This window comes from Amblyraja radiata, chromosome 1 (genome assembly GCF_010909765.2).
Source record: "Amblyraja radiata isolate CabotCenter1 chromosome 1, sAmbRad1.1.pri, whole genome shotgun sequence".
NCBI classification, from domain to species: Eukaryota; Metazoa; Chordata; class Chondrichthyes; order Rajiformes; family Rajidae; genus Amblyraja; species Amblyraja radiata.
The window spans coordinates 35375457-35389017 of record NC_045956.1 but is presented as its reverse complement, the minus strand read 5'-3'; the positions used below and the strand labels follow the sequence as shown (position 1 = coordinate 35389017).

Genomic DNA, 13561 nt, shown 5'->3' with positions numbered 1-13561 from the left:
AAGGTCGACAAGGGCAATGTCCTGTTGTCTATTCAAGCAATGCCTTTGATAAGGTTCAGTTTTGTAAATAAGGGCAAATCTTCTAGATTTAAGGAGGTCCAAGGCACTCATTTGTATATTAGGATTAAGGGGGTAGCTAGACAAAGGGTAGGTCCACTCAAGGCTAAAGCAGGTCATGTGTGCGTGGAGCTGGAGGGAGTGTGTGAGGATTTTATATTACAACGAGACCAAGGGGGACCCGTTGGGTCCCGTCCCCTCAACACGCAGTTGCGGGGGGGGGGGGGGGTGGCCTTCGGCGTCACACACACACACGCACACGCACCCCCCCCCCCTTAATATTATATTAGTATTATTAATTTGCTCCTTTTACCCCATCTCCCGCCCTATCCACTCACGCGTAACCCCCAACTGCGCAGGCATGGCTAGATAGGGGGGTGGAGAGGGAGGGGGGTAGAGATTGAGGGATGGGGAGGCGGCGTCACGGGGGGGGGGGGGGGCGGGTTTGTTCTCGAATGCAATACTCTACCACTCACCCATAGGTCCCAATATTCACCATTCCCTTTCGAGGAGATACGTTTCAAAGGCAAAATGACACACACCCACACACACAGAGTTTTAAAAGTATATAGATATGATATGATTGTACGATGTTGGTGAGGTCACCAGTCACCTCGCTGTAGGAAGGGTGTCATTTTTTACTCAGAGGGTGGTGGGTGTATGAACAAGCTGCCAGAGGAGGTAATTGAGGCAGGTACAACAACATCGAAAAGACATTTGGACAGGTACATGTATAGGAAGGAACTGCAGATGCTGGTTTAAACCAAAGATAGACACAAAATGCTGGAGTAACTCAGTGAGACAGGCAGCATCTCTGGGGAGAGGGAATGGGTGACGTTTCGGGTTGAGACCCTTCTTCAGACTGAGAGTGACGGGAAAGGGAAACGAGAGATATAGATGGCAGATAGACATAAAATGCTGGAGTAACTCAGTCTCCAGTAACTCAGTCTGAAGAAGGGTTTCGACCCAAAACATCACCCATTCCTTCTCTCCAGAGATGTTGCCTGTCCCGCTGAGTTACTCCAGCTTTTTGTGTCTATGGACAGATACATGGATAGGAAAGGTTTAGAGACAGCCAAACGCAGGCATATGGGACTAGGTAGATGGAGCATCTTGGTTGGCTTGGACAGGTTGAGTCGAATGGCCTGTGTCCCTGCTGTGTGACTCTTTGACTTTATAACCAATGCAGCATCTACAAAGCAGATACACAATGGCCTATCCCCCCACTCGAGGACTCGATGCTCAATAATCACTGACAGATGGCTGTGGAGGCCAAGAGATAGTCAGAGATAGATAGTCTTGATTAGTATGGGTATCAGGGGTTATGGGGAGAAAGAGGGAGAGATAGATCAGCCATGTTTGAATGGCAGAGTAGTCTTGATGGACCGAATGGCTCATCACTTATGTTCATGCCACGTAACTCTCCAAGTGGCCTTTGGTTCTGTACCTTTGGTGGTTCCAGTTCAGAGGCTCCATTCTCAGTGCTCTCAGTAAGCTGCTGGCCATCAAGAAGGATTGTCCACCGATCCATCAGGACCTCTTCTGCCTCATCCACGGCCACCAGGATGGAGAAGGGATCCTCATTGGTGTAACCAGGTCCCCAGCGTAGCACCCTGGCCAGGTCATTGCCTTTTGAAAGGAAAATATAACCCTCAGTGTGGAAACAGCCCTTTAAAGCTCATTTTGATAAGGTGGCTACTAAAATTAGCCACGGTAAACGTGGTCGGCGATTGGCTACTAAAATTTGCTACAGTAAACGTAGTCGGCGATTGGCTTTGCAAACTAGAAATAATTTGTCATAAAGGTTGCCACAGGGAAGTGGTTGGTGATTGGCTTAGCAAACTAAAAAAAGTTTGTCGTTCACAAATTAGTCGGGCAGAGGAGAGACTCGAGACTATGGGAAATAATCTGCATAAAAGTGACGGGTGAACGGCCGTCCAATATATGTGTTATTTACTCCTGCCGACTACGCCAATGAGAAAGTTTCACTTTTAAATAAACAAACAGGTTCACTTCTTAATAAACAGACAACTCACAATACGGTTTGGTGGACCAATTCAAAACTTTACTAATTATCGGCCGATGGAAGTGGCAAGGATAACCCCAGCCAAGTGTGCAACACAGACACTTGGCTCTCCTTACTCCACTTCCCTGAACAAAGAATTACATGGTATTTTATACTGTACTTTTGTCACCTAAGCACATTCAAAAGACGTTAGTCATGGTCAGAGGTACAGTCAATACACATTACCACAGGATGCATCTGAGTTTGTCTCTTGTGAATCATCAGTCGCAACAAAGGCATCCTGTCAGTTGGTACAAGGCAGTCGCATATCAAAGTCATCAGTCACTGCACACCTCAAAGGCATCGGACTTTGTCTTAATACCCCTTACTGGGAATAGTCTGGGCTTCTCTCTCTCATCAATTGGTAGACACATTTCAAAGTTATCGGTCATTGTCTCAATACACAGCAACCTGGGGCAAGCCTGGGCTTCTCTCTCTCTTATTAATCTACTGGCGAAAGTCTGCTTGAGATGAAATATAAGTTATAATAGTCCAGGATTCCATTATATATATTTTTTAATATTTTTAACAGCATTTAGCCATATCAATTTCATTATTGGCTTGCATCGTCAACAATTGAAACTAATGCAGACAAACAATAGAAAGTTCATCAAAGTTTTCCTAACCTGTTCCCAAATCTTCAATCTAGTCTGGTGCTCAACCCTCCCAAGATCCGCAGCGTTTTATAAAACATCAAATCTCCCCTGTCATTTCTTTGCTAATCTATCGTAGTCACACAACATGAAAACAGGCTGTTAGCCCCAACTTGTCCTTGCCGACCAAGCTGCCCCATCCAAGCTAGCCCCACCTGCCCGCATTTGATCCATATCCCTCTAAACCTTTCTCATCCATGCACCTGTCCAAGTGTCTTTTAAATGTTGTGATAGTACCCGCCTCAACTACCTCCTCCGGCACTTCGTTCAATACACCTACCGCGCTTTGTGTGAAAAAGTTGCCCCTTGGGTCCCTATTAAATATAACCATTTAACAATTACAGCACGGAAAACAGGCCATCTCGGCCCTTCAAGTCCGTGCCGAACACTTATTTTCCCCTAGTCCCATCTACCTGCACTCAGACCATTCCTTTCCCATCCAATTTATTTTTAAATGATAAAATCGAACCTGCCTCCACCACTTCCACTGGAAGCTCATTCCACACAGCTACCACTCTCTGAGTAAAGAAGTTCCCCCTCATCTTACCCCTAAACTTCTGTCCCTTAATTCTCAAGTCATGTCCCCTTGTTTGAATCGCCCCTACTCTCAATGGGAAAAGCTTATCCACGTCAACTCTGTCTATCCTTCTCATCATTTTAAAGAACTTTATCAAGTCCCCCCTTAACCTTCTGCGCTCCAAAGAATAAAGACCTAACTTGTTCAACCTTTCTCTGTAACTTAGTTGCTGAAACCCAGGCAACATTCTAGTAAATCTCCTCTGTACTCTGAAGAAGGGTTTCGGCCCGAAACGTCGCCTATTTCCTTCGCTCCATAGATGCTGCTGCACCCGCTGAGTTTCTCCAGCATTTTTGTGTACCTTCCTCTGTACTCTCTCTATTTTGTTGACATCCTTCCTATAATTAGGCGACCAAAATTGTACATCATACTCCAGAATTGGCCTCACCAATGCCTTGTACAATCTTTCCGTTCTCACCTTAAACCTATGCCCTCTGGTCCTTAATTCCCCTACTCTGGGCAAGAGACACTGTGCATCCATCCGATCTATTCCCCGCATGATGTTATACATGTGGCCCACACTTGCTGTCGAGAGGTCAGCATGCCTTCCAGTGGATTGACTGGATAGCATACAGACGAGGTTATTCACTGTATAGATGTGATAAGAATAAAGCAATACTAAATGCATCTGCCCCTGCTGCCCTCCCGCACTCTCTCACCTGCCCTTGTCTGCTCTGTCCACTGGACTTGCTAGATTTGTTGTCTACTTTTCACTGTTACTGTCTCCCAATTCCCCTCCCGCACCAATTTAATTTAAACACCCCTGAATAACATGAGAAAACCTCCTGCAACTTGCTTGGCAAAGCAACTCATAATCAAAGACTTGTCCCACCCCAGTCATTCCCGCTTCCCCCGCTCCCATCTGGTACAGAAGCTTGAAAGCGCGAACCATCAGACTCAGGAACATAGAAACATAGAAATTAGGTGCAGGAGTAGGCCATTCGGCCCTTCGAGCCTGCACCGCCATTCAATATGATCATGGCTGATCATCCAACTCAGAATCCCGTACCTGCCTTCTCTCCATACCCTCTGATCCCTTTAGCCACAAGGGCCACATCTAACTCTCTCTTAAATATAGCCAATGAACTGGCCTCAACTACCCTCTGTGGCAGAGAGTTCCAGAGATTCACCACTCTCTGTGTGAAAAAAGTTTTTCTCATCTCGGTTTTAATGGATTTCCCCCTTATCCTTAAGCTGTGACCCCTTGTCCTGGACTTCCCCAACATCGGGAACAATCTTCCTGCATCTAGCCTGTCCAACCCCTTAAGAATTTTGTAAGTTTCTATAAGATCCCCTCTCAATCTCCTAAATTCTAGAGAGTATAAACCAAGTCTATCCAGTCTTTCTTCATAAGACAGTCCTGACATCCCAGGAATCAGTCTGGTGAACCTTCTCTGCACTCCCTCTATGGCAAGAATGTCCTTCCTCAGATTTGGAGACCAAAACTGTACGCAATACTCCAGGTGTGGTCTCACCAAGACCCTGTACAACTGCAGTAGAACCTCCCTGCTCCTATACTCAAATCCCTTTGCTATGAAAGCCAACATACCATTCGTTTTCTTCACTGCCTGCTGCACCTGCATGCCTACTTTCAATGCTCTGATTTATAAAGGCCAGCACACCAAAAGCTTTCTTTACCACCCTATCTACATGAAATTTCACTTTCAGGGAACTGTGCACAGTTATTCCCAGATCCCTCTGTTCACCTGCATTCTTCAATTCCCTGCCATTTACCATGTACGTCCTATTTTGATTTGTCCTGCCAAGATGTAGCACCTCACACTTATCAGCATTAAACTCCATCTGCCATCTTTCAGCCCACTCTTCCAACTGGCATAAATCTCTCTGTAAACTTTGAAAATCTACTTCATTATCCACAACCCCACCTATCTTAGTATCATCTGCATACTTACTAATCCAATTTACCACACCATCATCCAGATCATTGATGTACATGACAAACAACAGTGGACCCAACACAGATCCCTGTGGCACCCCACTAGTCACTGGCCTCCAACCTGACAAACAACCATCCACCATTACTCTCTGGCATCTCCCATTCAGCCACTGTTGAATCCATCTTGCTACTCCACCATTAATACCCAACCATTGAACCTTCTTAACCAACCTTCCGTGAGGAACCTTGTCAAAGGCCTTACTGAAGTCCATATATACAACATCCACTGCTTTACCCTCATCAATTTCCCGAGTAACCTCTTCAAGAAATTCAAGAAGATTAGTCAAACATGACCTTCCAGGCATAAATCCATGATGACTGTTCCTAATCAGACCCTGTCTATCCAGATGCTTATATATATTATCTCTAAGTATCCTTTCCATTAATTTGCCCACCACTGACGTCAAACTAACAGGTCTATAATTGCTAGGTTTACTCTTAGACCCCCTTTTTAAACAATGGAACAACATGCGCAGTACGTCAATCCTCCGGCACTTTTCCCGTTTCTAATGACATTTGAAATATTTCTGTCATAGCCCCTACTATTTCTACACTAACTTCCCTCAATGTCCTAGGGAATATCCTGTCCGGACCTGGAGACTTATCCACTTTTATATTTCTCAAAAGTGTCAGTACTTCCACTTCTTTGATCCTCATAGTTTCCATAGCTACTCTACTTGTTTCCCTTACCTCACATAATTCAATATCCTTCTCCTTGGTGAATACCGAAGAAAATAAATTGTTCAATATCTCCCCCATCTCTTTTGGCTCTGCAGATAGCTGTCCACTCTGACTCTCTAATGGACCAACTTTATCCCTCGTTATCCTTTTGCTATTAATATAGCTGTAGAAACCCTTTGGATTTACTTTCACCTTACTTGCCAAAGCAACCTTCTTTTAGCTTTTCTAATTCCTTTCTTAAGATTCTTTTTACATTCTTTATACTCCTCAAGCACCTCATTTACTCCATGCTGCCTATAATTATTGTAGATCTCTCTCTTTTTCCGAACCAAGTGTCTAATTTCCCTTGAAAACCATGGCTCTTTCCAATTTTTACTATTTCCTTTCAACCGAACAGGGACATAAAGATTCTGTACTCTTAAAATTTCACCTTTAAATGTCCTCCATTTCTCTTCCACATCTTTCCCATAAAACAAACTGTCCCAATTTACTCCTTTTAAATCCTTTCGCATCTCCTCAAAGTTAGCCTTTCTCCAATCAAAAATCTCAACCCTAGGTCCAGTTCTGACCCTCTCCATAATTATATTGAAACTAATGGTATTGTGATCACTGGTCCCGAACTGTTCCCCAACGCATACCTCTGCCACCTGACCCATCTCATTTCCTAACAGGAGGTCCAGCACCGCCCATTCTCTAGTAGGTACTTCTATGTATTGCTGCAAAAAACTATCCTGCACACATTTTACAAACGTACAGGTTTGTAGGTTAATTAGCTTGGTATAAATGTAACATTGTCCCTAGTGTGTGGAGGATAATGTAAGTGTGTGGGGATCGCTGGTGGGTGCGAACTCGGTGGGTGGGCCGAAGGGCCTGTTTCTGTGCTGTATCTCTAAATTACACTAAACTAATCCTGAACCGAGATGGAGTGGGTGGTGAAGATGGAGTGGGTGGTGTTGTTCCATTGTTTAAAAAGGGTTCTAAGAGTAAACCTAGCAATTATAGACCTGTTAGTTTGACTTCAGTGGTGGGCAAATTAATGGAAAAGATACTTCGAGATAATATATATAAGCATCTGGATAAACAGGGTCTGATTAGGAACAGTCAACATGGATTTGTGCCTGGAAGGTCATGTTTGACTAATCTTCTTGAATTTTTTGAAGAGGTTACTAGGGAAATTGACGAGGGTAAAGCAGTGGATGTTGTCTATATGGACTTTAGTAAGGCCTTTGACAAGGTTCCTCATGGAAGTTTGGTTAAGAAGGTTAAACTGTTGGGTATAAATGCAGGAATAGCAAGATGGATTCAGCAGTGGCTGAATGGGAGAAGCCAGAGGGTAATGGTGGATGGCTGTTTGTCGGGTTGGAGGCAGGTGACTAGTGGGGTGCCTCAGGGATCTGTGTTGGGTCCTTTGTTATTTGTCATGTACATCAATGATCTGGATGAAGGGGTGGTAAATTGGATTAGTAAGTATGCAGATGATACCAAGATAGGGGGTGTTGTGGATAATGAAGAGGATTTCCAAAGTCTACAGAGTGATTTAGGCCATTTGGAAAATGGGCTGAAAGATGGCAGATGGAGTTTAATGCTGATAAATGTGAGGTGTTACACCTTGGCAGGACAAATCAAAATAGGACGTACATGGTAAATGGTATGGAATTGAAGAATGCAGGTGAACAGAGGGATCTGGGAATAACCGTGCACAGTTCCCTGAAAGTGGAATCTCATGTAGATAGGGTGGTAAAGAAAGTTTTTGGTGTGCTAGCCTTTATAAATCAGAGCATTGAGTATAGAAGCTGGGATGTAATGTTAAAATTGTACAAGGCACTGGTGAGACCAAATCTGGAGTATGGTGTACAATTTTGGTCGCCCAATAGGAAGGATGTCAACAAAATAGAGAGAGTACAGAGGAGATTTACTAGAATGTTGCCTGGGTTTCACCAACTAAGTTACAGAGATAGGTTGAATAAGTTAGGTCTTTATTCTCTGGAGCGCAGAAGGTTAAGGGGGGACTTGATAGAGGTCTTTAAAATGATGAGAGGGATAGACAGAGTTGATGTGATCAAGCTTTTCCCTTTGAGAATAGGGAAGATTCAAACAAGAGGACATGACTTCAGAATTAAGGGGCAGAAGTTTAGGGGTAACATGAGGGGGAACTTCTTTACTCAGAGAGTGGTAGCGGTGTGGAATGAGCTTCCAGTGGAAGTGGTGGCGGCAGGTTCGTTGGTATCATTTAAAAATAAATTGGATAGGCATATGGATGAGAAGGGAATGGAGGGTTATGGTATGAGTGCAGGCAGGTGGGACTAAGGAAAAAAAGTTGTTCGGCACGGACTTGTAGGGCCGAGATGGCCTGTTTCCGTGCTGTAATTGTTATATGGTTATATGGTTAAGATGGCATGAATAAAATCGTCTTCAGTTTCGGTCACTCTGATATAGAAAAACTGGGTAGGCTAGAAATTTAATATTTTGAGTGCAGGAGGCTGAGGATGATTTATACATGTGTATAAGTTTATGAATAAATAGGGTACATGCGTGAAGTTTTTGTTCACGGGGTAGAACAAGAAGAAGCAGAGGGCATTAATTTAAGGTGAGAGGGGACAGATTTAACAGGCAACATTTTCACACAGTAGGTGGTGGAGGTAGTTGAGGCAGGTACAACAACATCGCCAGAGACCCAGTTTCCATCCTGATTGTGTGTGTTGTCTGTACGGAGTTTGTATGTTCACCCCGTGATTGCGTGGGTTTTCTCAGAGATCTTCGGTTTCCTCCCTCACTCCAAAGACGTACAGGTTTTGACTTGGTATAAATGTAAGTTCTCCCTCGTTTGTAGGCTAGTGTTAATGTGTGGGAGGCTGGTGGGCGCGGACTCGGTGGGCTGAAGGGCCTGGCTGCGCTCGTACTCAATAACAACATAACTATCCTGCACTCGTGCCCCCCTCAGTCACTCAATGCACACCCATCACCCCCACTCCTCACCACGCCCCCTCCAAGTATCTCCCCCCCGTCCCCCACCCCCCACTGCTCGTGTTGACCCCCACGTTTGGTGTGACACTCTGGGGTCAGCTCACCTGTCCCGAGGGGTAGTACAGCCACGGGGGGCATCGTGCAGGCCAGCTTGTGTCGAACCTCATCCAGCACTCCCAGCACCCAGCCCACCGTGCCATCACCCCCGCACACCACGATCCGGAAACACGGCACCTGCCGGAACGTGTGCACCCTGCGGAGAGACACAGTCCCTGTTAGCACCGTCCGTGCTGGCGTGATGGGGGTTTAGGGTGTGGGTGAAGGAGGGGGCGGGGTGATGGTGTGGGGGTGAGTGTGTGGGGGTGAGGGTGAGGTGATGAGATATGGGTGAGGGTGATGTGTGCGGACATGGCGCCGACAGACAAGAAGCCGAAGCAAAGAAGCCGAAGCCAAACAACCGAATGGAAACGAGGCCGAAACGCCAATGAACCGAAAGAGTCCGAAGACGAAACCGAAAGGATGGGATGCATAAATGCAAACTAACCAAAAGGGTGGGACGCCTAAAAGCCAACGAACTGAAAGGCTGCATCGCTCAACAGAAAAGTCCAATAACGTACCTGATGTTGCCGGGGTGCTGGACTTGCCAGCGATTGGTCCAGAGGGGTGGGGTGGGGGGGTGAGGGTGTGGAATGTATGGTGGGGAGGAGTGGGGGTGTGGGGGTGGAGTGGGGGTGGGGGTGTGTGGGTGGGAGGTGGGGGGGGGGGGGTGGGGTGGGAGGGGGGGGTGGGCGTGGGGGGGGTGGGGTGGTGGGGGAGTGGGGGTGCGGCGTGGGGTGGGTGTGGGGGGGTTTGTGGGGGGTGGGGTGGGGTGGGGTGTGGGGGTGGGGGGGTGGGTGTGTGGGGGGGGGGGAGTGGGTGTGTGGGGGGTTGCGGGTGAGGAGGGGGTGTGTGGGGTGTGAGTGCGGTGTGTGGTGGTGGGAGTGGGGGTGGGGGTGTGGGGTGAGGGGTGGTGTGGGGGGGTGTGGGGGGGGGGTGGGTGAGGTGGGGGGTGGGGGTTGGGGGTGGTGGGTGGGGGTGAGGGTGGATGGCGTGGGGGTGGGGGTGGGGTGGGGGTGGGGGGTGGGCGTGGTGGGTGGGTGTGTGGGGGTAAGGAGTGGGTGTGTGGGTGTGAGGAGTTGATGCGTGGGGGTGGGGGTGGGGAGTGGATGCGTGGGGGTGAGGAGTGGATGCGTGGGAGTTTGGGGGTGAGGAGTGGGTGTGTGGGGGTTTGGGGGTGAGGAGTGGATGCGTGGGGGTGGGGGTGGGGAGTGGATGCGTGGGAGTTTGGGGGTGAGGAGTGGGTGAGTGGGGGTTTGCGGGTGAGGAGTGGGTGTGTGGGGGTGAGGAATGGGTGTGTGGGGGTGAGGAGTGGGTGTGTGGGGGTGAGGAATGGGTGTGTGGGGGTGAGGAGTGGGTGTGTGGGGGTGAGGAGTGGGAGTGTGGGGGTGAGGAGTGGGTGTGTGGGGGTGAGGAGTGGGTGTTGGGGGTGAGGGGTTGGTGCGTGGGGGTTTGGGGGTGAGGAGTGGGTGGGTGGGGAGTGGGTGTGTGGGGCTTTGGGGGTGAGGAGTGGGAGTGTGGGGGATTGGGGGTGAGGAGTGGGTGAGTGGGGGTGAGGAGTGGGTGTTGGGGGTGAGGAGTGGGTGTTGGGGGTGAGGGGTTGGTGCGTGGGGGTTTGGGGGTGATGGAGGGAATGGGGTGAGGGTGAGGATGTGACGGGGTGCGGGTGCGAGTGAAGGTGAGGGTGAGGATTGGGCCCCATCTTGCTGGCGTGATATTTGCCAGGGATTGCCGCTCGATGTGCTGTGGAACGGTGGGCATAGTCGGGCAGTTGGCACTGTGTCTCTCCCCGAGATCAGTGATGTTCTTTTTTTCCATCACGTGGAGTGTCTCTACAAACCCAACCTGTATGTGTCACAGTCAGTTCCACTAACCTAAGCCTTACCCTGGCAAAGGACCTCCATTTGTAAGGTCAAAGACCTGATGAGGATTCAGAAGTTTCCGGAAAGAGTGCAGCAGCTCGCATCCTTTCAAACTCCCGCTCTTTGGATTGACGAAGAGAAGGAGAGGACAGGACTCCAGGGGCAGCTGGGAGGCCTGAAGACAAAACAAGTGTTGACTTGGTCATCACACCCCAGCATCGAGTATTAAACCATCATCTGTACCCACGCCACAAGGATACCGTAACGCACACAGTACATTGTGTAGATAATATACAATAAACTATACATTAATAATCACAATACTAGTGCAAATACACCCCAAAGTACTTAGTGCCACATGGTACTCAGCTGAGGTTAGTGTTGGGCAGTGTTCAAGAGCCTGATGGTTGCTGAGAAGAGGCTGTTCTTGAACCTGGAGGTCACGGTTTTCAAGCTCCTGTACCTTCTTCCCGATGGTAGCAGCGAGATGAGAGCGTGGCCAGGGTGGTTCGTTCGCTCCTTCACTTGTGTGTCAGACGACGTTCTGCCATCGCTTTGCCACAGCCAGTGCTACATCTGTGCCTCTGCGGAGATCGTCCGCAGTGCATGTCTCTCCGCTGCAAGTCAGTAGGTGGGCCATTATCTGTACCTCACCACAGTTGTGCTGGTCAGTGTTCGAGAGGCCCCACTTCTTCAGGTTGAGTCCGCAACGTCCCACTCCAGTGCGGAGGCGGTTTAGGGCTTTCCAAGGGGTATAAGACAGGTGGTGTCCTGGTGCCATCTGTTGTTTGGTTTTGGTGCCTGGTACGGTTGGCTCTAGTTCCACGAAGCTGTTCCGATGCTTCAGGCATTTCTTGGCATGTTGGTGATTGTGCAAGGGGTGGCGGGGGTCTGTGTCCACATTGAAGCGTTCTACTGCAGCTGCCCAATCACGTCTTCGAGATGGTTCGTCGATGCCTGCCAACTCGTACAGATGTTCAACCTTTCTCGGCTTCAGGCATCCTGTGGTTTTCCTGCAGGCAGTGTTCAATGCAGAGTCCACCTTGCGTGCATGTTTAGAGCGGCTCCTGACGGGGCTTGCATATTCTGCCACTGAGAAACAGAGCACCAGGGCTGCAATGTGGATTGTTGTTGGGTCACTTCCAAATGAGCTGTTTGCCAATTTTTCGATGACATTGTTCTGGGTGTTGACCTTTGCCTTGGTTTTCTCAACGTGTTGGTGATATGATAACGTACGATCGAGGACAACACCTAGGTACATTGGGGCTTTGCAGTGTTCCACCAGGACATCATTCCATCGCACCTGCAGTTAATGTTTCGCATCCCGGTTCCAGAGGTGGAAAGCTGCGCTTTGCGTTGTTGTTGGGTTTGGGCGCAGGGAGTTGTGTTGGTGGTATGTTGGCATATTCTGCAGTGCAGCTTCTAGTACGGTCCAAATCTGGCTGGTCTGAGGATTGCGTTGCGATGCATAAGTCATCGGCATACAGAAACAACCTAGTTTTCGGGGTGATGGGTTGGTCATTGGTGTATATATTGAACAACGTTGGGGCAAGGACACTGCCCTGTTGTAGACCATTCTTTTGGCGTCTCCTACGGCTGTTCTGACCATTCAGGCTTGCGAAGAAGCAACGGTTCTCCATCATTGTCATGATGAACTGGACAAGATTAGAGTCCTGCAGTTTGGCTTTCATGGTATGGTGGTTTACAGTGTCATATACTGCGGACAAGTCTACAATTACTGCACCTGTGATCAGCTTCCACTCGAAGCCATCTTCAATGTGCTGAGTGAGGTTCAGCAGTTGTCCTGTTGTTGACTGTTAGACGACGGCGACAAAAGCCAACAGCCAGGGTGGTGTGGGTCTCTGATGATGCTGGCTGCCTTTTTGAGGCAGTGACTCCTGTAGATCCCTTCAATGGTGGGGAGGTGAGTACCCGTGATGGACTGGGCAGTGTTCATCACTTTTTGTAATCTTCTTCACTCCTGGGCGTTCGAGTTGCCGAATCAGCCTGTGTTACAACAGGTCGATATGTTCTCTACTGTACACCTGTAGAAGATCAAGAGAGTCCTCTCTGACATACCGAATCCCCGCAATCTTTCAAGGAAGTCGAGGTGTTAATGGGCTTTCTTTAGGATTGCATCAATGTGCTGGGTCCAGGACAGATCTAGAGATGTGCACATCCAGGAATGTGAAGTTGTTGACTCTCTCCACCACTGATCCATCGATGAAGACAGGATTGTGGATCCTCAACCTTCTGAAGTCAACAATCAATTCCTTAGTCTATACCTGCATCTACCTATCACTCCAGAGTTTCTGCCTGACTCAATGAGTTACTCCAGCACTTTGTGTCTTTTATCTACCAACCACCTACAAAGCTTTGTCCTGCCCCCCATCCCCCAACACTGCAATGTCTGAAGGGTCCCAACCCGAAACGTCACCTATCCATGTTCTCCAGAGATGCTGCCTGACCCATTGAGTTACTCCAACACTCTGTGTCCATGTTCTCCACAGATGCTGCCTGACCCGCTGAGTTACTCCAGCACTCTGTGTCCATGTTCTCCAGAGATGCTGCCTGACCCGCTGAGTTAGTCCAGCACTCTGGTTTAAATTTACGAGTCGTTCTTAAATACAGGAGAGGTGCCAGAAGACT

General features: G+C 48.3%; 1 protein-coding gene across 2 annotated transcripts in view; it reads right to left on the bottom strand.

The window, feature by feature from the left end:
- The window catches only part of dgkq (diacylglycerol kinase theta), a 128915-nt gene that overhangs the window by 25334 nt on the left and 90020 nt on the right, over positions 1-13561 (bottom strand). For both annotated transcript variants that reach the window (XM_033020457.1, XM_033020458.1), the window contains exons 16-18: positions 10936-11087; positions 9059-9207; positions 1505-1686 (exon numbers count right to left, since the gene is read on the bottom strand). In XM_033020457.1, the coding sequence (XP_032876348.1) occupies positions 1505-1686; positions 9059-9207; positions 10936-11087 (483 nt within the window). The remainder of the gene's footprint in view (positions 1-1504; positions 1687-9058; positions 9208-10935; positions 11088-13561) is intronic.